Below are 24,277 nucleotides of genomic sequence, written 5' to 3' on the forward strand. Positions count from 1 at the left end.
GCCAGAACCATAAAGGCAGTGTTGTAGTGATGATGGACGTTACCCTGCGACTCTTCACGACAAAAAAATACGTGCAAAGTGGAACAAAGCGGCGATCGGGCAGAGCCAGCTCCTCACTATCAGCACTGAAGCACAGTTTGTTCAGGTTAGTTTCAGTTTAGTGAAAAGTATGCGTCGCATTACATCTCACATCCAAACGTCACATGTCTTTATGGGTTGTGTGTAAAGCACGCACAGATTCCGGAAAACAACTGTGAATGAACCAAATTAAACAATTCCGGAACAAATCGTGGGACACATTATCCGTGTATTTACCGGAATCGCTGTGTGAAAGAGGCTGAAGTTGACATGCCAGTGGTCTCTTATATTCACGTTGTTCTGAAGCCTGTGCAATGATGTAGTTTCGACATCTATCGACTGAACAGGGTTTTCTAGATTAGTTTCCGTGTTGTTGTTGCTTAGCAATGTTATGGACACAATATTGTCTGGGTTTGACAAAAGGAGGGTGGGACAGTGGTTGGTGTTCGGGGTGGTGACTGAAGGCGGTGACTGAGTAGATCGGACGTCACATTGTTACGGAAGTCACAGCGGCTGGTGAAAATGAACAGCTACTTTTAAGCAGACTGTGTGCAGTTTACTGTGGATTGACTGCTTTGAAACTCATATGGTAGTTACATAGCCCCTAGACCTCAGTTATCATGAAAAAAGCCAGGAAATTTCGATTTTGACAATATGGGACCTTTAAAGGCAGCAGGACAGTGGGCGGAGCCTCGAGTGAGTGAGCTAAGCGAGCGCAAGTGGGGCTCAGACTCGTGTAGTCTGGCTGCTATCACACTGCGCTCAGTGCGTGGACACGGACACAGCTTAATGTTTCTTGTGTCGTTTAAAATACACTGGGATTATTTTAGCGTTTACTGCAGGAGTGACAGTGAAATAAACAGAAAGACATAAGATGATCTCAGCAGACCCCATTTAAAGGAATTAAATGCATGTTTTCTGCGCGCGTACCGCGAGTTGCGCCCCGTTCAGCGGACAAAGTTTATTCTTCTCCACGGTCTCACGAAGCTGGACCGGAGTTTGAATTAACACACCAGTCAGAATATATCTATGTAAGTTATCACTTACGATGTGTTTTTTATGATTATTCATGATTTGCATGATGGCGTCCTTTGCATGGCAGCTGTTTATAACAGGACTGTCATAAAGTGGTACTAATAATAGACGATCGGTCTGTTAAGGATTTTTTTCTTTATCTTCTGTAAATATTAAATGTTTGAGCCTTTTAAACTGCCCTCTGTGTAATAAGTTTATAGTAATTTACATACATATTATTAATAACACATATGATTATAATTCTGAGCACGGCTATGTCATGCATATTATGTATTAATAATAAGAGTTATAATTACTATATTATTGTAAAGACTGATACAGTCAAAAGTGAAAATGTGCAGTTGTTACCATAAGGAGTTCTGACCTTTAAAATGAGTTTCTGTTCAACTTACTGTAGGCTATTTAGATTCGTTTAATCATATCAAATACTTTAATAAAATCATAGAATATAGATGTTACCACATGAAACGTTTTTTTTAGACATTTTTTTTTTCTTTGCTAGTATCCATCTACAATCTTTTGTGTAAATATTTAGAGGTTAGACTCCTCACTCAGCCTTATATGGACTGCTGTTAACTCTTCTTGCAAGTTTAGTGGCAACTTTAATCAACATTAACAAATATTAAATTAAACTTTTTTATTATTTAATGTTAATGTCATACATATAATATCAGTATTTATTCATATCATATTTCGATATAGAAGTAATCCCGACCCTTACACTGTAGGAGTGAAAATGTGAAAAGAAAAAAAAAATTAAGTGGCCAGAAATTACATTTGGACAAACTTTTTATGCTCACTAAAGCTGCATGTATCTACTCAAAAATAGAGTAAAAACAGTAAGTACTTTAATATATTTTAATGTAATTTATTCCTGAGAAGGTAAAGCTGAATTTTCAGCAATAATTACTCCTGTCGTTAGTGTTACCTGATGTTCAAGTTTAAGTTTAAGTGTGAAACCGTACATTTACAGGATTCTTTGATTAAAAAAAAAAAAAAAAAAAAAAAAAAAAAAAATGGATTTGTTTGAATTAAAAATCGATTGTAAAATGATCAATGTTACTTCCACTTTTGACAAATTTAATGCATTCTTTCTGTATAGAGCTCTTTAAAAAATCTTACTGACCCCAGACCTTTGAATGTATATGAATGCTGTTGCATGATTAGATAACAGGAATTATGACTCTTTTCTATAAAGATTGATGGGACAGTGTGATTAATTGCATCTTTCTCAGTGTCACACCCTCAGCACGTTCCCTCAGTCCCAATCACTGCACCACGCCCATCACCAGAGCTCTATCACCGTCACCTGCACCTGTAATCACCACTCCCTTCAAATACTCTCCCCAAACATTCACTCAGCGGCTGGTATCGAAGTTGCATGGATGCTTCTCTGTGGATCTTCTCTCCCTCCTGTTGTCTCTCCTGTGCTCCTCGTGGATTCTTCCGATGTTCTCCTGTGCTCCTCGTGGATTGCTCTGATGTTCTCCTGTGATACACGTTAATCGTGTTAAAGGGAAGTGACTATTGCTAACGCTATGATCCTTATGAACTTGAACTCACCTGTTGTGTTTGTTTGAAGATTTGACCACAGAGACCTTATTTCACCCGATTGCACGTGTGTTGTACTGTGCACGTTTGTTAATAAATACCTTGAAAGATACTCACCTTCTCCCTTTGTGTGTGGTCGTGACAGGATACCAGCCCATCAAAAAAAATAATTTCTTCAGCTCACTCATGGAGGCGAACGCAGCATTCAGCGGTGTCTCTCCCGAAGCATTAAAACTGTCGGACGCTGAGGACAGGCTACGGAACCTACGGCAAGGTGGGCGAACATTGGAGTGGTATGTGGAGGAATTCCTTGAGCTCTCCCATCAGGTAAGCTGGCCTGACTTCGCTCTTGCTGTGGTGTTTCGTATGGGTTTGGATGCGGAAACAATCCGATGCAACTCCCCCATATTTGATTTTTCCTTGATTGAACTAATCAACCTCACTCTTTATATAAATGGCTCTAGTATCGAGGTTAAAGAAATAAAGAGTGATGGTAAGTTTCCTCATCCAACCCACTACGAAACCCAGCCCGTCTTGCCGGCTTACCCCCCGCCTGAACCCCTCACATACCAAACCAATAGCTTCTCCCACCTTGCCAGCCTGGAGCCCGCGACCAACCCTCCTACGTCGTGGCCAATCCTGATGGCCAGCGTGCGCGACCCACCATTGAGGTCAGTGCGGGCGGCCATGCTAGCTCGCAAAATGGCCGACGTTCCGGTTTCCCCTGCCAAAATGGCCGATGTCCCTCCAGTGACTGCGCCGCCAGAGCGCCCTCCAGTGACTGCGCCGCCAGAGCGCCCTCCAGTGACTGCGCCGCCAGAGCGCCCTCCAGTGACTGCGCCGCCAGAGCGCCCTCCAGTGACCGCTCGCCCAGAGCTAGCTCTTTCAGTGTCTCCGCTGGAGACGCCCAGCCCTCCTGAATCTCCGCTGGGGTCGTCCAGCCGTCCAGAGCCCGCTCCTCAAGAGCGCCGTCCAGAGCCCGCTCCTCAAGAGCGCCGTCCAGAGCCCGCTCCTCAAGAGCGCCGTCCAGAGCCCGCTCCTCAAGAGCGCCGTCCAGAGCCCGCTCCTCAAGAGCGCCGTCCAGAGCCCGCTCCTCAAGAGCGCCGTCCAGAGCCCGCTCCTCAAGAGCACCGTCCAGAGCCCGCACCTCTAGAACGCCGCCCAGAGCCCCCGTTGGTGCAATCCAGCCTTCCAGAGCCTTCGCTGGTTCCGCCCAGCCGTCCTGAGTCCCCGCTGGTTCCGCCCAGCCGTCCTGAGTCCCCGCTGGTTCCGCCCAGCCGTCCTGAGTCCCCGCTGGTTCCGCCCAGCCGTCCTGAGTCCCCGCTGGTTCCGCCCAGCCGTCCAGAATCTCCACTGGTCTTGTCCAGTTCTCCTGAATCCGCGCTGGTCCCGTCCAGCCGTCCAGAGTCTCTGAAGTTCCCACCCAGCCTCCCTCTCCCGCCTCCACTCAAAGCAGCCAGTTCCTCAGCCCTGTCTCTGCTAGTGCCTGTCTGTCCCTCAGCTCTCCCTCAGGCTGCGCCATCCAGGATTGTGGACCCATCTCGGGACTCCCAGGCTCCAGCTCCGCCTAGGCAGGTCGATCCCCAGTCTCTACCTCCAGCCTCCGAGTCCTGGACTCCACCTCGGTCCTCCGACCCTTCGGCTCCGCCTTGGCTCCTGGCTCCCTCATCTCCACCGTGGCCCGTCATCCCACCAGCTCCACCGGGCTCCCTCGTCCCCCCGGCTCCGCCTTGGCTCCTGGCTCCCTCATCTCCACCGTGGCCCGTCATCCCACCAGCTCCACCGGGCTCCCTCGTCCCTCCGGCTCCGCCTTGGTCAGTCGTCGACCATCCGCCGCCTCGGGACTCCATTCCTCCGGCTTCGCCTTGTCACTCTGTCCCTCCGGCTCTGTCAGGCTCCTCCTTCCCTCCAGCTCCGCCTTTGTCCTCTGTCGCTCCGGCTCTGCTGCGGTCTTCCGGATCCACATCTCCGCCTCAGTCGCCTGAGCCATCAGCTCCGCCTTTGTCCTCTGTCGCTCCGGCTCTGCTGCGGTCTTCCGGATCCACATCTCCGCCTCAGTCGCCTGAGCCATCAGCTCCGCCTTGGCCCTCTGGAACCTCTGTGTCACCCTGGCCCTCCGTCTGCTCGGCTCCACCTGGGTCACCTCTGCCAGTAGCTCCGTCTCCATCGCTCGTCCCCAGGGTGTCATCTGCCATCTCTCCACCATGGCTCCTCCCTCCTTCGACTCCGCTCTGGGGCTTCGTCCGGGCTGGACTCTGGACTACCATCTGGCTCCTCCCTGCTCTGTCTGCCTCCTCTATCTCTGCTCTCCCCAGGTCCCTGTCCATGATGCGGCCCCCTGTTCCGCCCTGGAGGGCTCCTGCGCCTCCCAAACCACCCTGGAGGGCTCCTGTGCCTCCTGCTCCGCCCTGGAGGGCCGCTCCGCCTCCTGCTCCGCCCTGGAGGGCTCCTAAACCCCTTGCTCCGCCTTCGGCTCTGCCCTGGAGGGTTCCTGAATCTCCTGCTCTGCTCTGGAGGGACTTTGCCCAACCTGTTCTGCCTCAGTCTCCTGGCCCCCCCACCGCTCCCCTGGACTGTTTCTTCCTGTTTTTTGGAGCGTCTGGAAGCCGCCCCTTGGGGGGGGGGCTATGTCACACCCTCAGCACGTTCCCTCAGTCCCAATCACTGCACCACGCCCATCACCAGAGCTCTATCACCGTCACCTGCACCTGTAATCACCACTCCCTTCAAATACTCTCCCCAAACATTCACTCAGCGGCTGGTATCGAAGTTGCATGGATGCTTCTCTGTGGATCTTCTCTCCCTCCTGTTGTCTCTCCTGTGCTCCTCGTGGATTCTTCCGATGTTCTCCTGTGCTCCTCGTGGATTGCTCTGATGTTCTCCTGTGATACACGTTAATCGTGTTAAAGGGAAGTGACTATTGCTAACGCTATGATCCTTATGAACTTGAACTCACCTGTTGTGTTTGTTTGAAGATTTGACCACAGAGACCTTATTTCACCCGATTGCACGTGTGTTGTACTGTGCACGTTTGTTAATAAATACCTTGAAAGATACTCACCTTCTCCCTTTGTGTGTGGTCGTGACACTCAGGTGACGGCACACAGAGCCATGGTGAAAACTGTATGGAGATAGACATCCTCTTTCCAACAAGGCAAAAGGATTTTTTTTTTTTTTTGACATCCTTTTTTCCAAGCTCTTTTTTTCTGGAATTGTGGCTGATATTTAAAGACATTATTCCAGAATGGCATCCAGCCTCACGTGTACAGGGATGATCTGGGCTCTGGTGTCCCTGATGAGCGCAGCAGCTTCCTGCGTGGGCTTCTTCATGCCCTACTGGCTGCTGGGCTCACAAATGGATAAGCCAGTGTCCTTCGGTCCTTTCCGGCGGTGCTCGTACCCTGTTCGGGACGAAGAGAGACAGGCTACGATTATGCTGGAGCAGTGCGGGCGCTATGCAAGCTTTCAGGGTATCCCGAGTGTGGAGTGGCGGATTTGTACAATCGTGACGGGGGTTGGATGCGGCCTGCTTCTGCTGGTGGCGTTCACGGTGGTCATGGGCTGCTGCATATCAGAACTCATCTCCAGAACCATCGGACGCGCAGCGGGGGGCATACAGTTTCTTGGAGGTGAGTAATAGTTTGTCCGCATGACATGTTAGGTTACAGTATATGCACAAGCAGACAGGTTTAGGGTGAAACTTACAAAGACATGTTAGTCACACTTCACTTTAAAATGTATTTATTTATTTGTTTTTAGCATTAGTTTATTGATTGATTGATTGATTGATTGACTTACTAATTGTTTTTTATTATTAACTAATTTTGTTTGTTTGATTTTTATTTCATTTCTAATTTGTTTGCTTAATTTTTCTCCATACATATACGCATACACACACACATACACTTGTGTACATGTATGTATTGTAGTATATTTTAAAATATAATTTATATCTGTGATGCAAAGCTGAAATTTCAGCTTTATTCCTCCAGTCTTCAGTGTCACAAGATCATGCTAATATGCAGATTTATCAATTTTGGAAAAAGTTGCGCTGTTTAATATTTTTTTTGGAACCTGTGATACTTTTTTCAAGATTCTTTGATGAATAAAAAGTTTAAAAGTACAGCATTTATTTTAAATACACATCTTTTCTAACAATATAAGACTTTTCTATCACTTTTTATCAATTTAACACATCCTTGCTGAATAAAAGTATTAATTTCTATCAAAAAAGAAAGAACAATTTTTACTGACCCTAAACTTTTGAACAGGAGTGTATATTGTTAAAAAAAGATTAATATTTAAATAAATGCTGTTCTTTTTAACATTGTATTCATAAAAGAGTCCTGAAAAAAAGTTTCACAGGTTCCAAAAACTATTAAGCAGCACTGATAATAAATCAACATATTAGAATGATTTCTGAAGGGTTGTGAAATTTGACTGAAATGTATTTAATTTAGATTGAAATATTACCGTTTCATATTTGAGGTCTTGAGATTTGCCCTATAACAGCTTTACAAACATGCAACTGTATTTAAAATACATGTTTTTACTGTAAAGCCATTTTTTTTGTAGAAAAAAAAAAAAATACATTAAGGTCATCATGAGTTTGTCACAGGTCAGCAATATTAGTTATCCTAAGTATAAGTACACTACGGTTCAATTTTTTTATTATTAGATCAAAAACACAGTAATATTGTGAAATATTACTACAATTTAAATAGTAAAATTGTAACTGTTTTATGTTAAAATACATTTTAAAATGTAATTTTTTCCTGTAATGGCAAAGTTGAATTTTTCAGCCGCTAAAAACAGTCCCACAAAAAAAAAAAAAAAAAAAAAAAAAAAAAAAAACTCTTATTGACCCCTTTGAACAGTAGTGTATGTTCTGCAAACTTAACTACTACAAACTTGAAGTTAATCATTTTATAAATGTACATTATGAGTGTGGTTGTCACAACACAGTAGAAATGAGAACGGAGGCAGATGTGAAGTGAGAAACCAAACAGGAGATTTATTGTCAGACTTGCAAAATGACAGTGCAGAGAGGTATAGATCAATGTTGGATCTTATCGTTCGTTGTTGGATATGAATGAATCAGAAGTCCAAGGTTGAAGATATGAACAGGATCGTAGAGAATCAGAGTAACAGCAGGTCCGTGGAGCATGGAGAGGTGAGCATCATCGGTGTGAACGGTAGACCAGACAAATGAGAACTGTGTGAGGGAGTCTATTTATAGGGGTGTAGCTGATTGTGCACAGGTGATCAGTATTCTGGTGATTGAGAGCGGGTGTGTGTGGGTCCTGGTGATGTGGCAGGTGAGGATGGCTGTGGTGAATGCCTGACACTACCCCCTCCTCCAGGGGCGGCTCCTGACGCCCTTACACGACGCCGAGGGTGTCCACGACTGCGAGGGGCTGGCCGATCCGGGTGATGTTGGTGGAACTCCTGGAGTAGAGTAGGGTCAAGGATGTCATCTCGAGCCACCCAGGAGCGTTCCTCAGGTCCGTACCCCTCCCAGTCGATAAGGTATTCCAGACGACCTCCTTGGCGCCGTGAGTCTAGGATTTCATTAACCGTGTAGGTGGAAGGTTGGTCCAGAACTTCAGGAAGAGGGGGCTCAGCTTCAGCTCCGGTGGGATCTGTGGCAGAGGGAAGACAAGGTTTAAGGAGGGAAACATGGAACGTGGAGTGAATGTGATACCTGGGTGGGAGCTGAAGCTGGTAGGTCACTTCATTGATCTGTCTCAGGATTTTGAAGGGACCAATGTAGCGGGGACTCAACTTACGGCAGGGCAGTCGTAACGAGATGTATCTAGTGGAGATACTAACCTGATCCCCGGGGTGGTACTGGGGGGGGGGTTTCTCTTCGACGCTCGTCCGCAAAACGCTTATGGCGGTTGACTGCCCTCTGTAGATGGGCGGAGTCCCACACTCTCTCGCTGGCTCGGAACCAGTAATCTACAGCTGGAACATTAGATGGTTCCTCCGTCCAGGGTAACAGTGGGGGCTGAAAACAGAGTACGCACTGAAATGGTGTTAAGCCGGTGGTGTCTTGACGGAGGGAGTTTTGGGCGTACTCTGCCCACGGGAGGAACCTGCTCCAGCTGAATTGGTCTTCCTGGCAGTATGACCGGAGGTAGCGTCCGAGCTCCTGGATCTTTCTCTCAGTCTGGCCATTTGTCTGTGAATGATATCCAGATGACAGATTAACAGAAACACCAAGCAACTTGAAAAAGGCTTTCCAGACATGGGCCCCTCAATTCATTTCCCCGGTCCGACACTATTTCCTCCGGAATGCCGAAATTCCTGAACACATGGAGAAAGAGATGTTCGGCTGTCTCCATGGCTGTGGGGAGACCTTTGAGAGGGATTTGTTTGCAGGCTTTGGAAAAACGATCCACCACAACCAATACACAGGTGTTACCTTCGGATTCTGGGAGGTCAGTGACAAAGTCCACTCCTAAGTGGGACCAGGGCCTCTGTGGGATGGGTAGTGGAACCAATTTTCCTGAGGGGAGATGACAAGGAGTGTTAGACATGGCACAGACTGAGCAGCTCTGGATGTACCTGGTGACATCCCGGTGCATACTGGGCCACCAGTACCGAGCCAGAAGCGAGAGGGTCCGTCTGCTGCCTGGGTGTCCAGAGCCCGGAGATTCGTGAACTGAGCCCAGAAGGTCTTGTCGTAGGGAGTTGGGGACATAAATTTTACCTTCTGGGCACTCCAGCGGAGCGGGTTCTCGGAGAGTGGCATCGTGAATGTCCTGGTTCAGATCCCAGATGATGGGGCTGAGGATCATTTCGGATGATAGGATGGATTCGGGTCCAGTAGGTGCATCGCTGGAGAATTGGCGGGAGAGGGCATCTGCCTTGACATTCTTGGAGCCAGGACGGTAGGTGATCTTGAAATTGAACCTTGTGAAGAACAATGCCCATCTGGCTTGGCATGGATTGAGGCATATGGCCTCTCTGAGATACTGGAGATTTTTGTGGTCAGTGATGATTATGAAAGGATGTTTTGCCCCCTCCAGCCAATGACGCCACTCCTCCAGAGCTAACTTAATGGCCAGGAGTTCTCTATTGCCAACGTCGTAATTCTGCTCCGCCGGAGACAGTTTCCGAGAATAGTAGGCACAGGGATGGAGGAGAGGAGGCTCACCGACCGCCTGCGAAAGCACCGCTCCCACCCCAGTGGTGGACGCATCAACCTCAACCGTGAAGGGAAGTTCTGGATCAGGATGGTGTAGTAAAGGAGCGGTGCTGAAGGTGTTCTTGAGCTGCTGGAATGCTTCGTGGGCTTTGGGGTTCCAGGAGAGGGATTTGGGTTTAGCCCCAAGGAGGGAGGTCAGAGGAGCCATGATGATACTGTAATTTTGGATGAATCGTCTGTAGAAATTTGAGAATCCTAGGAATCGCTGAAGTTCCTTGACGGAAGTGGGTGTGGGCCAATCCTGTATGGCTTGGACCTTCCTCTGGTCCATCTGCACACCTTCTTTACTGAGAACATATCCAAGGAACTGAATGGTGCTTTGGTGGAACTCGCATTTCTCTAATTTAAGATAGAGTTGGTGATCTCGGAGCTTAGAAAGGACCTGCTGGCGATGTTCGGCCTCGTTCCGGGAGTAGATCAAGATGTCATCAATATAGACCACGACGAAACGATGGAGGTACTCCCGGAACACCTCATTCCTGAATGTTTGGAAGACAGCTGGACTGATGGATAAACCATATGGCATTACCCGGTATTCATAGTGCCCAGAAGGTGTTATGAATGCTGTCTTCCACTCATCTCCAGATCTAATTCAAATGAGGTTATAAGCACTCCGCAGGTCCAACTTGGAGAAGATCGTGGCTCCCCGGAGTTTTTCAAGGGCAGCTGGGACCAGAGGAAGTGGATAGGGTTGCTGAATGATCTGGGAGTTGAGCTGGCGGTAATCGATACATGGTCTTCATCCCCCATCCTTCTTACCCACGAAGAAAAAGCTGGAAGCGGCCGTTGATGTGGATGGTTGTATAAATCCTTGATGTATTCCTCCATCGCCTGGCGCTCCGGGATGGACAGGGAGTAGATTTTACCTTTAGGGAGCTGAGCCCCAGGCAGCAGATCGATGGCGCAGTCCCATGGCCGGTGAGGTGGAAGATGAGTGGCTGCCTGTTTGCTGAACACGTCCTGGAACGCAGCATACTCCTCAGGGATGACGGTAGAAACTTCCGTGTTAGGGCTTTCCACTTGTGTGGCTGCTACCGGAACTGCCGTGGAGATTGGGTGAGGTAAGTTATTTTAACTCCAGATTGAATAGTACTCACCACGGGGCGTGGGGGTTTGATGGGACAGGTACGGATGTGATGATTGGGTTGTCCACAGTACAAACACAATCCTGACGTCATCCTATGATGCCGTTCGGTGCGTGAAAGACGAGTTGAGTCCAACTGCATGGGTTCTGGTACTGGAGGAGAAGCAGCCACGGATGCAGACTGAGGAGCGGTTACCGGGGGCTGGCAGGCGGCTAGTCGTTGAGAGACTCGGGTGGTGCGTTGGAGAAATGCTTCCAAGCCAATGGAGTCATCATAAATGGCCATAGCAGCTCGTATTTCCGGATTGAGTCCCTGTCGGTAGGCGCTGAGAAGTGCAGTTTCGTTCCAGCCACTAGCCGCCGCCAGCGTGCGGAAATGGATGGTGTAATCAGATACAGAGGAAGATCCTTGATTCAAACGGAACAGCTTATCGGAAGTGGTGAGTGTATCCGTGGTGGTACTGAAAACCTCAGAGAAATGGTTGGTAAACAGTTCAGTTATTTTGCTACACTCAGCTGCATCTCCACAAAAGATGGTAGGCATGGCCATGGGACTTCCTGAGACAGATGTGGTCGATGAGGTAGGTGTTAATGAAGCCTTGAGGGCATTCATCAACTCTGTGAACTGATCAGGTGCGCAGGAGGATTCGGTGCTCGTTCTTTCGGTGTTGGTCTGGTCTTCTGTCACAACACAGTAGAAATGAGAACGGAGGCAGATGTGAAGTGAGAAACCAAACAGGAGATTTACTGTCAGACTTGCAAAATGACAGTGCAGAAAGGTACAGATCAATGTTGGATCTTATCTGTAAGTTCATTGTTGGAAATGAATGAATCAGAAGTCCAAGGTTGAAGATATGAACAGGATCATAGAGAATCAGAGTAACAGCAGGTCCATGGAGCATGGAGAGGTGAGGAGTCTGTATCATCGGTGTGAACGGTAGACCAGACAAATGAGAACTGTGTGAGGGAGTCTATTTATAGGGGTGTGGCTGATTGTGCACAGGTGATCAGTATTCTGGTGATTGAGAGCGGGTGTGTGTGGGTCCTGGTGATGTGGCAGGTGAGGGTGGCTGTGGTGAATGCCTGACAGTGGTATAGTTTTCTAAACTTTTGAGATTAAAATATCTGTGCTACGATCAGCATAAACATATATTATAGTCATTATTGGTACTCATATCATTTTCACATAATGAATGTTCTCACATTACTCATATTCATATCATAGTGAAGAGGTAATCGAGTTCAAGCCCCTTTTTTTGTCTCTAGTTTATAACATTGATTCTGATTTCATCCAGTCTAATTCAGGGTGCCTTTGCCTCAGTGAGGAGAGAGGGAAGGGAATCTGATTGAGCTTAGACTGGAAGCTGGGGCCTGTAATTTCAAACGCCAAAGTTTGTTTAGTTCTCTCCTGCAAGGTGCCTTTTATTTGCTGCTCTGATAGTCTTGAGGGCTTTTTGCACATGACAGGTGAAACAAATACTGCATGGAGCATCTTAGAATGAAGTTTTCTTTGTACTGCAGTGGCTCAAAGTGTGGAAAATTCTAGTGTGGCTCTTGGTTTCCTGATGTTTAAAATACTTTATCTTCATTTATCTTCCTCTTGATAAACCAATTTGTCTCTGTTTTGTCATACAAAGAGATACTAGCTCATCTTTATTCTCATTAGCTCAGTGTATGTATGTGCCAACTCTTTTTTTAAGGTCAACATGAAACTAAATTCAGCCTAGCAACACCAAGGTCATGGGTTTTGGGATGGGATTCCCAGGTAGTACATGAACTAATAAAAAGTAAACCTTGAATGACATGTAAGTCACTTCGGATAAAAGCATCTGGTAAATGCATTAATGTTAATTAATATCTCTTATTCTTTTTAACCTTGTCTGCCAATCACCTGTTTCTTTTCTGTTATGTAACAACCTCTTTTTACTATAAATACCATTGCTGATGGATACAACCAAGTTGTACACATTTTCTCACATTGAATATCCAGTTTCAGTCAGAAGAGGATCAAGGATATAAAATGGGTTTCATGTTCTTGACTTTTAAGCATTCCAACCTTAAGCTGTAGAAACTTAAAATAGTGCGTGATGCTAAAAAAATAACCAAAGATTAACTTTTTTATTATTGTAATTTTTTAAATTATATACTACACTAAAAAAAATCTATTTTCATATGGTAAAATTAAGTTCTAACAACTTTCAGGTACATAAGAAATGCATCTCAAAGCAGCCTTTCGTTTACAATATACATATATTAGTTTTGTTCATACAAATGTTTAATTTGAACCAACAAGCACAGCAGGTGAGCTGAATGAATATAATCTGAATTCAAACAGACAGACTAAAAAAAAGAAGATTTTACTGTACAATACCGTGGTCTTTTGTGGTTCAGTCCCACTCCCCTTTTAAATTCATGAAAATGCAAACAATTTACACAAAACTCTTAGCTATAACACTATGAAATACTTTGCAATAAAAAAATGTAATTATTTAGTTAACATAAATAAATAATTGTTAGTTTGACTGTTTTTTAAATTATAATAATTTAGATTTTTGTGTGTGTGTGTGTGTGTGTGTGTGTGTGTGTGTGTGTGTGCATTCATGTGCTGTCCTCATATATAAATCCTTTCAGGTTTGCCTTTGTAACTATTGTGACATTAGATTCTCCTTAAAGCCAACAGTGTCAGAGCAGATTTGACCTGATCTCAAGTCGGCTACCCAGGTGTGTCATCATTTGTTTCATGGACGACAGCTGAGGTGTTACTGTTGCTTCTAACTAGCAGACAGAGGGGTTTGACTTAAGAGACCAAGACACAAGGAGGTTACAGGTGTCAGTGTTTCCTAGTGTTTTCCCCCCTCACATGGATTTCAGTTGGTTTCTCCCTTTGTCTCCCCCTGTTGTTCTGTGTTTTATTTGGTTTGTCCCCATTAGCTTTGATTTGGTTCACCTGTCTTGTTAATTTGCTACACCCCCTGCCACTCCTATTTAAGTTGTTTGTTTCCTCAGTTCAGTGTCCGTCGATAATGTTGCATGTTCTCTGTTCATGCTCCTGGTTTTTGTTTGCTTGTATATTCAGTGTTTTATTTAATAAACTTTATATTTCATTTACTCCGGTTCTCCATCTCCACTCCTCAACCCGCCAAACTGTGACAGCTTGACGGACCAAACAAGAACATGAGTCGGGCTGAGGCATCACTGAGGAGACTGCGGCAAGGTGGCCGTGAGTTGGAGCGATATGTGGAGGACCTCATCGAGCTCTCCCATCAGGTAGGCTGGCATGAGTCTGCTCTTGGCGCTGTTTGTTTTGGGGCTGGATGATGAGACCATTTGCTGCGATCTTCCCTCTTGTAATTTCCACTTGATCAAGCTAATCAACCTGATTCTATATTTAAACGGATCTGATTTTGAAGTTGAAGAATTTTCAAATCCTGGTCGGTCTCATCTTCCAGTCCCCTCACAGACACAGCGCATCGCGCCAGCCTGCCATAAGCCGAGAACGTCCACATACCGTTCCAACGGATCGAACCACCAGCCCAGTCCCCTTTTCCCAGTCGTCCTCCAGAGTTCCGCCGCTGTCCTCAGCCCGATGTGGCCGGCCTCCTCCCCGTGCTCTAGTCTGCCGGCCGCCGCCCAGCGCTCAAGCCCGCCGGCTACCTCTCCGCGTTCAAGCCCGTCAGCCGCCAAGCCAGCGTAAGCTCACAAAATGTCCGCCACGTCAGCTCACAAGATGGCCGCTGCGTCTTCACGCAAGATGGCTGCCATGCCAGAGTCTGCAAGCAAGATGGCTGCCATGACAGAGTCTGTTCGCAAGATGGCTGCCACGCCAGAGTCTGTTCACAAGATGGCCACCATGTTACTATCTGCCCTCAAGATGGCTGCCACACCAGAGTCTGCACGCAAGATGGCCTCTGTTCCTGAGTTCCCGGCCATGATGGCCTCTGTTCCTGAGTTCCCGGCCAAGATGGCCTCTGTTCCTGAGTTCCCGGCCAAGATGGCCTCTGTTCCTGAGTTCCCGGCCAAGATGGCCTCTGTTCCTGAGTTCCCGGCCAAGATGGCCTCTGTTCCTGAGTTCCCGGCCAAAATGGCCTCTGTTCCTGAGTTCCCGGCCAAGATGGCCGCCGCACCTGAGTCTCCGCTGGTTCCGCCCAGCCTCCCTGAGTCTCTGCTGGTTCCGCCCAGCCCTCCAGTGACCGCACCGACAGAGCGCCCTCCAGTGACCGCTCGCCTAGAGCCTGCTCTCCCAAAGTCTCCGCTGGAGTTGTTCAAAAAATGCTTTTAACTTTAATATTTTTTTAGTAAAAATACTTTACAGAAAACTGGGTAACACTTTATTTTACAGTATCTCTGTTACATGTTACATTAATTTACAATTAAACCATTAATTATTTAAACCAAACCCTAATCCTAACCCTATAGAAAGTAAAGGAAAGGAAAGGAAAGTGTGGCCAAGTATGATGATCCATACTCGAAATTTGTGCTTTGCATTTAACCCATTCAAGTACACACATTAGATTCTCCCTAAAGACAACAGTGTCAGGGAAAATTTCAACTGATCTCAAGTCAGCTACCCAGGTGAGTCTTCATTTGTTAATGAGGTGTTACTGTCGCTTCTAACTAGCAGATAGAGGGGATTGACTTAAGAGACCAAGACACAAGGAGGTTACACATACACACGGTAGTGAACACACACCTGGAGCAGTGGGTAGCCATATTGCTGCGGTACCCGGGGAGCAGCTAGGGGTTTGGTGCCTTGCTCAAGTCCATGATCATGATCATTCACTCCCCCTACTTGCAATCCCTGCCGGACCTAAGGCTCAAACCCGCAACCTTCAGAGTTACAAGTCAGACTCTCTAACCATTAGGCCATGACTGCCCCCAGCAGTACATTGTTATTACATTGTTATTTTATATTATCCAGTACTTATTATATAATGTCCACAAAACATGGCTTTACCATACTGTTCTCATGTAAGTGTAGGTAGGATAGTGTGGTCATAATGTCTGGTATATCAAATAGTTTTTCAGAGTTCCAGAAAGTTAACAGAGCATTGGAGAGCAGCGGCTGAACTCTTGACGTTGCATGAGTTCAAGCGTGGCTTTAAATTGAAGTGTGCAGGACAGAACATGAGTGAATGAGAGATGTGAAATGCACCAGACATGGGTTAAGAGAATTTGAACCAGTGACCCAGGGAGAGAGGAAAAGAAAGAGAGAGAGAGAGAGAGAGAGAGAGAGAGAGAGAGAGAGAGAGAGAGAGAGAGAGAGAAAGAGGAAACAGCTTGATGTTAAATCACTGGACCACAGTTGCCCTCACCAATTGAGTCCCTTTCATTTGTATTGTGGTGTGTTAATGAGTGCTGTCTGGCAGCGAGGGCTCTGAGCAGCGGGGCCTTGGCAAAAGCAGCACCTCCCTGTGGTTCACATTGTTTCATCTGATGCCCATTTTACTGATAATGAGTTCGATAAGCCCTTTATGTGTCACCAAAAGCAACTTTGATTAGAACCCTCCTCTTACCCTCTTGTTCAAAAGTCCGTCTTTGTTCTTTCAGAGATGAATGATGTTTTCCTTTGTGATGTGAAGTACTGGAAAGCTCTTCCAGAATTACGCAATTTAATCTCATCTTTTATAAATCAAAGGCTTCTTGTCATGGTCTCGTTGGTCAGGACTGCCTCAAATTATGGTTTATAGTTAAAAAAAAAAGATTTTTTACTCTAAAAATAAAAAAACATTATCTAATTATTACTATTAATAACATAAATGTATGCAATATATTTACTATTATTTACTCACTCCCTTGGTGTTCTAAACCAGCGTTGTTATTGTTAACTAAAAGTTAGCCTAAAATTTTTATTTTTATTTTTTCTGAAATAAAATTAAACATGAATATTAGATGAAATCTTAAACATGAAAAAATGAAAAACTTATAAATAAAAAATAAATAATAAAATATTTTTAAAAAGCTAAATCTTCACAATAATAAGTGATATAAAGGTATATAAATAATAATAAAATGATACTGTAACAAACCAGTTTTTTTATTAGTTTATCAGTTTAACATTAAATCTGACTTCTGATTTGGTCAGAGGTCTTAAGATTCAGCCAGATGTTTTTGTATGTGATCAACTGTCTACAAAACATTTTTTTAATGGGATAAGTAATGGGTTCTATTTAAAAAAATATTTATTAATTATTTTTTATATTTAGTTGTATTGTAAAACATTGAATAAATTGTTTTTAAAAAATCTGTTCTTTATTAAAAATAACCTTGTCTTTCTCTGGATTACAAATTACCAGCATGTGTCCGTATGCACAGGATAAAGATAAACAGGCATGGATTGTTTGTGTGTGTTAATGTGTGTTTGCTTGTTTATGTGTTTGCCAGCTGGAATTGAACCAATAAAACCTAATGGAAAACCTTCCTCAGTCAAATTAATGGACATATTATTCAGGGGCTGCAGTGGATTTGAATTCATTTTAGTCTAACCTATCAACTAAGTAAATGTAATACCATGTTTTTGGAAATGTACAATGGTAATTTTATGGTATTCTTTGAAGTACATTTCAGAGGACCAGAGAACAGATTCTTCCTGCATTGTGTCCTTTTGACTAAAAAACGTTAGATGAGTCGGGAGAATTGTTCATTGTAAGCTAATTGTTCATCAAAGTACATATAATATCCAAAATTTTCCCTTTCCTGTTTGAAGTTCTGGCTTATAGATTTATCTGTCTGACATCCCTCTTTGACACTTCCTTGACGTCATTCTGAAAACTCAAGTAATTCATTGTTGGGTGTTTTATGACTCACACTGTGAAGAACTGCTAACCATGTACTGTTGAATAGGGCTGAGTAACTCGTACTGAATAGCTGATTTGTTTGTCAGCCATATATACGTATTCATATCTGGAAAAAAAAGGAAAAAAAAGGAAAAAAACTCCATTGTGAAGTGAACAGAATTGCATTTTAAATCCAATAGGCCATTAAACAAAACACATTTTTTGTGGTCTGTATTAAGTTATAGCAATGTGTTAAATAATATTTTTTTGGTTGATGTAACATCCAATACAGACAGTGATAAAGCAGCTGTTGTACAGTACCTCTGAGGTTCTGAGGTCTCTTTAGACCGGTTATGACAAAATAAAAAATTTAGGATGATTCCAAGGGCCCGACGAGGCCCAGAAAGTTATTTTTACTGATTGGGACCCCCCCAATCATGTTCCGGGGATGGCCCGAGTCAATATGCTGTTCAGAGGGCCCAGAAACCACGGCGCCCCTGGCTGCAATATAATAGTTGTTACAGCAGTCATTGCCTAACATTGATTTTATTGATATGATTTTATTCTTTGAATGGTTTTCATATGTGTTTAAAATAGACTGTAGGCTAACTCTTAAAGAAAATGTAAAGGAGAACTGGTTGAAGGTATGACACTGGTCTTGTCTGATTTCTCCACTTTATTTGTACTTGACCGTGTGCTGTTTGTCTTTCACTTCTGACGTTTACTAGCTCTCTTTTTTCCCTTTCTGTCCTTCTAAACTTTTCAATTACCCACATTCAGCAGGTGTTATCTCTCTGTGACCTGATCTCCAGCCCTCTATTTCAGCTCTCTTTAACCTCTCTCACTCACAGCTCTGTCACCCATGGGGTAGTCGAGCAGCCCAAGAGAGGAAGAATGAGAGAATAAAATAGAAACAGAAAGAGAGAGCTTGTGAAAGAATAGAGAGAAAAATGCCGGATCATGATGGAATGTCCAGCTTAAGCAAAGATTTATTTCAGACAAACACAAACAGGAAGTCTGGCCTGCCAAAGGAGAGACAGGAAGTGTTATTTCAGCTCTTTGGGTTGTTAAGTCCTTGTTTTCAGCAGCACAGGGCCAAGCACACCACACCACTGTGCCACCTCACACTCAGCACTCCGCAGAATGAACCGTGCTGACATAAGGGGATTGTTATTGCACAGCCAACCTTAAAATGAAAGGAGCAGTAGTGGGGAAAATTTGTTTCATAGCTGATTTATGGACTGTACTTTCATTTTTCTGTTTTATGGAAGTAAACTTTACGGATTTGAGAAAATGAGAGTGTCTGAGAGGTTGATCTTTAAAGGAATTTGAGGGTCTTCAGCTGATGTATAGAATAGTTTTACCTGCAATTGACATATTTATTGCAAAAAAAAATCACCTTGGTCAGAACAGCTAGGGGCGATAGGAATATACTGTATTAAAGCAATAAGCAAAAAGGCTGTACTTTATAATACTGGCATGCATAATACAGTTATTTTTTCAGGTGAAGTGGTCACCGCTGATTATCTACCTGTTCTTGTGTACTCCTTTGTTTATTCTGACAGAGTTAAGTTCCTCTGTCTGTTATTTGTTTCTCCAGTGGTTCCCTGTGAGTGTATTTTTACCTGTGACTCCAGTGTATTTTACCTGTAACTCCAATGACAGTTTAGTTGAAACAGTACAATTTCAAGCTATTAATTGCTAGGCCTAATTGATAACATTTGTTTTAAAATATTTTACCTTGACAACATTTTTATTAATAATTTTTTTTAAAGAATAGAATTAAGTTAAGGTAAACTTACATGTTTTTAATGTGTAAGGAAAGTTTTTTTTAGGGCATCGGTTTCCATTCATTTTCATTGCACAGAAAAGAGCAGCAACAACATTGTTAAATACAGAAGATCAAAAACTACACAGGTTTTTTCTCTTCAATGACTCCATGTAAAATGATGGGGGCACTGCAGTGACCACTTCTCTAGTGAAACACAGTCCTGTCAGCAGCCATCTGGAGAGCTCCGACAGCTCAGTCATCTGCCACAGCACAGTAAGGGAGAGGAAGACACTTTACCCTCCTCGCCACCTTCCTCAGTTTACACTCCGTCTCTCCACTTCTGAATATATTTAAATTCCTAAATGTCTTTAATCAAAGTAACTGATTCTTTTGGTTTTGTAAGCAATATGTAGGTACTATGTTTGCATATGTCGATATTTGAGAAAGCTGTAATTTAAGGTTCTGTATTCCACAATGCACACTCATTTACATAAGTGCACAAGCTAACAGCTCTTGAAATATAATTTTATGCGAGAAAATGCATACTTGTCACCATGGTAATATAACACAGTGTAGTAGCTCTTTGTGACTGGTGTAAAAAGCTTCTGTGAGCTTCATCAGTGCATTAGTGACCGACCTCCATAAAAAAATCACAGGCACTTAAATACCTCAAAGACCCCATTAAATGTTAGTTTTTAAAAAAGTATTTTTTTATTCATATATTGCTAATACTGTAGTTAGCATATGATTTTTTCCTCCAAACCAATAAAGCAGAAACCCATAGTCAGTTTCCTTTATTAACTTTATCATGTCCCACAAAACATTTTTGTCAGACTTCTGCTAAGAATTACCTAGAGTTAAAGAATTTCATTGATTTTCCTTTGATAGCACAGTGGAGATATGACAGTGAGTGGGAGGGTGGGATTAGGAAATTTCCACGAGGCGGGATTCGATCTCAGGACACCCTAGGCGTAACAGCACCATATGTTGGCGCACTGCTCACAAGGCTATCAGCACTGACTTCTAGTTTCATTTTTATGCATTTTTATTAACAAGAGTTCTCCTGAGAAGAGATTTGTTACACCAGGCCAGCAGAGGGAGCTCTTACCCACACTGACTGTTGCTGCTCCCTCTGCTGCCTCTATGGTAGCTTCCTGTTTGTCAGCCATAAAAGCCAGCTCAGCACACACACCCACGGCGAAGTATTGATTTGCTGTTGCGAACTTTACCAAGCGTTTTCCCTTGTTCCCAGTTTCCTAGTTCATTCCTGTCTTGTTTTCCAGTTTCAGTCTTAGTCATAGTTTAGCCTTGTTCCTTGTTTTGTTTCATCTTTTGTTTTCTGTTGTCACTTTGGACTGCCCACTTGGATTTTGACCCACGCCTGTTTTATTGGACTACTCTCTTGGATTATCTTTATTGTTGCTGTTTGCTGGTGATTTCGACCCTGTCTGTTCGACCACGATCTTCATAATAAAGCCTTGCATTTGGATCCTCATTCTCATCTCCGCCCTCCCGTTTGTAACAGAATACTTCGCCAAACCCGGATCCAGCGGCTTTATCCACCAGCAGAACTACCCTTCAGAATGGATTCAGCAGGAAGTTTGTCCAACCCCGTAAGTTTCCTCTGCTCCATTTTTCAAGATGGCCGTCCTATCGAATGTTATGTTGAGGAATTTATTACGTACAGTCACCTGGCACCTTGTGACGAATTTGTGTTGAAGGAATGTTTTTGGAGCGGGTTGGACACTGACATCAGTTTGTGTTTACCCGATGAGGACCCTAGTTGGACACTCGCACAATTTATTGACTTTGTCTTATTATATTGTGGATCTCCGTTCACTGTGGGAGTACTCGAAAGGTCATAACACAAGATGTCTGCCAGCCCAAAGCCACAGCACAAGATGTCTGTTAGCCCCGAGCCACGGCACAAGATATCTGCTAGCCCATAGTCTCAGCACAAGATATCTGCCAGCCTAGAGCTACAGCACAGGATGGCCACCATCTTAAAGCCTGTTAATAAGATGGCTGTCATTCCTGAACCTGTTCACAAGATGGCTGCCTTTCCAGAATCTGCTCACGGGATGACTATTCTTCCTGAGTCTGCGTTCAAGATGGTCACCCAATTGGACCCAGCTCACAAGAAGTCTACCACGCCTAAGTTCTCTCGCAAGATTGCTGCCACCCCAAGGCCCGTTCACAAGATGGCCGCCATCCCCAAGCCTGTTCACAAGATGGCCGCCATCCCCAAGCCTGTTCACCAGATGGCTGTCCCTCCTGAACCCGTTCATAAGATGGCCGCCTTTCCTGAGTCTGCACCCAAAATGGCCGCCCTTCCAGATCCTGTTCGCAAGATGGCCGCTCTTCCAGATCCTGCTCACAAGATGGCCGCCTTTCCTGAGCCTGCTAACAAGATGGCTGCCGCCACTCCAGGGTCTGCACTCAAGATAGCTACCGCCACGCCCAAGTCTTCTCACAAGATGGCTGTCTCTCCAGAACCACTGCCCAAGATGGCTGCCACGCCCACGTCCTCTCGCAAGATGGCCGCCACGCCAGAGCCTGCTGCAAAGATGGCCGCCACGCCAGAGCCTGCTGCAAAGATGGTCGCCATGCCAGAGCCTGCACCCAAGATGGCCGCCACGCCCAAGCTTGCACACAAAATGGCCACCACGTCTGAGCCTGCACGCAAGAGGGCCGCCATACCTGAGTCTGTCGTCAACATGGTGGCTACTGCATCAGACCCTCACCCTTCCATGGCCTATCAGAGACTAATATCCAGTTTGGAGGACCTACCACTGCTGTCAGTACGAACAGTCGGTCTCTTACAGCCGGCACCTGCTCACTCCATGTCAGCCAAAACCACGTCAGCCAAGCCAGCATCTGCTAACTCCATGTCAGCCGAGCCAGCTTTCGCCAAAGCCACGTCAGTCAAGCCAGCATCTGCTAACACCACGCCAGTCAAACCAGTGACTGCTAATGCTACGCCAGCCAAGCCAGCTGCTGCCATTGTCACGTCTGCCAAGCCAGAGCCCGCTCACGTCATGTCAATAAGACCACAGCCAGCTAGCGCCATGTCTGCTTCTCTTGAATCCACCCTGGCTGCTGTCTCTGCCAAGTCAAGTCATGTCACAGCTGCTCCAGCCAAGACATGTCCAGTCACAGCCGCTCCAGCCAGGCCATGCCCAGTCACAGCTGCTCCACTGAAGCCTAGTCAAGTCACAACAGTCCCAGCCACGCCAAGTCAAGTCATAGCTGATCCTTCAATGTCAAGCAAGGACTCACCCGAGCATCCAGAGCCAGGTCATGTCTCACCCAAGCCCTCGCTCCCAAGTCACGCAGAGCCAACGCTCCCAAGCCTCACGCCCACTGACCCGGTGGGCATTCCTCTGCCAACTGCGTTATCAGTTATGGCAATCGCCATTTTGAGTGTGTGGGCTGCACACTGCGCCCCAGTGGCCTCTTCTGCCCATGAGTCTGTCCACAAGTTTGCTCTGGAGGCCTCATCTGCACGCATGTCCGCTGCGCCTATACCTCTTTCGGAGGTGGCGTGCATAGCGGAACTCCACGCTCTGCCCGCTCCGCCAAAACTTCACGCTCTGCCCACTCCGCCAAGGCTTCACGCTCTGCCTGCACCGCCAAGGCTTCACGCTCTGCCTGCACCGCCAATGCTCCCTGCTCTGCCAGCACCACCAGGGTTCCCTGCTCTACCTGCTCCGCCAAGGCTCCTTGCTCTGTCTGCTCCGCCAAAATTCCTTGCTCTGTCTGCTCTGCCAAGACTCCCTGCTCTGCCTGCACTGCCTAGGCTCCCTGTCATCTCTGTCTCGGCTTTTGGGGCCGTTCCAGAAGTCTCGGTCTGCCCAGTAACGGCCACGAAAGCCGTTCCTGAAGTTCTCGTCTGCCTAGTCATGGCTATGGAGGCCACGTTCTTCCATGAACTCTCTACTTCTCTCCTTGCTCTGTCTGCCTCCTCTGTCCCTACTCTCCCCAGGTCCCAGTCCATGATGCGGCCTCCTGTTCCGCCCTGGAGGGCTTCTGCGCCTCCTGTTCCGTCCTGGAGGGCTTCTGCGCCTCCTGTTCCGCCCTGGAGGGCTCCTGCGCCTCCTGTTCCGCCCTGGAGGGCTTCTGCGCCTCCTGTTCCGCCCTGGAGGGCTCCTGCGCCTCCTGCTCCGCCCTGGAGGGCTCCTGCGCCTCCTGCTCCGCCCTGGAGGGCTCCTGCACCTCCTGCTCCGCCCTGGAGGGCTCCTGCACCTCCTGCTCCGCCCCGGAGGGCCGCTCCGCCTCCTGCTCCGCCCCGGAGGGCCGCTCCGCTTCCTGCTCCGCCCTGGAGGGTTCCTGTACCACCTGTTCCGCCCTGGAGGGCTCCTAAGTCTCTTGCTCCGCCTCCACCTGTTCCGCCCTGGAGGGCTCCTAAGTCTCTTGCTCCGCCTCCAGCTCCGCCCTGGAGGGCTTCTACCGCTCCTGCTCTGCCCCGGAGGGCTGCTCCGCCTCCTGCTCCGCCCTGGAGGGCTCCTAAGCCTCTTGCTCCACCTCGAAGGACTGCTCTGCCTCCAGCTCTGCTCTGGAGGGCCTTTGCCCAACCTGTTCTGCCTCAGTCTCCTGGCCCCCCCACCGCTCCCCTGGACTGTTTCTTCCTGTTGTTTTTTGTTCTTGGGGGGGGGGGGGGGGGCTGGCTATGTTACACCAGGCCAGCAGAGGGAGCTCTTACCCACACTGACTGTTGCTGCTCCCTCTGCTGCCTCTATGGTAGCTTCCTGTTTGTCAGCCATAAAAGCCAG

The 24,277-nt window shown here is 46.2% G+C and overlaps 1 protein-coding gene across 1 annotated transcript in view; it reads left to right on the forward strand.

The window, feature by feature from the left end:
- The first annotated feature begins 835 nt into the window (after positions 1-835).
- Positions 836-24,277, forward strand: part of LOC141284989 (LHFPL tetraspan subfamily member 6 protein) — a 145,421-nt gene continuing 121,979 nt past the window's right edge. Inside the window, exons 1-2 of the mRNA XM_073818023.1 lie at positions 836-1,109; positions 5,758-6,293. Of these exons, the coding sequence (XP_073674124.1) occupies positions 5,909-6,293 (385 nt within the window). The 5' untranslated portion in view covers positions 836-1,109; positions 5,758-5,908. The remainder of the gene's footprint in view (positions 1,110-5,757; positions 6,294-24,277) is intronic.

This window comes from Garra rufa, chromosome 14 (genome assembly GCF_049309525.1).
Source record: "Garra rufa chromosome 14, GarRuf1.0, whole genome shotgun sequence".
Taxonomy (NCBI): Eukaryota; Metazoa; Chordata; class Actinopteri; order Cypriniformes; family Cyprinidae; genus Garra; species Garra rufa.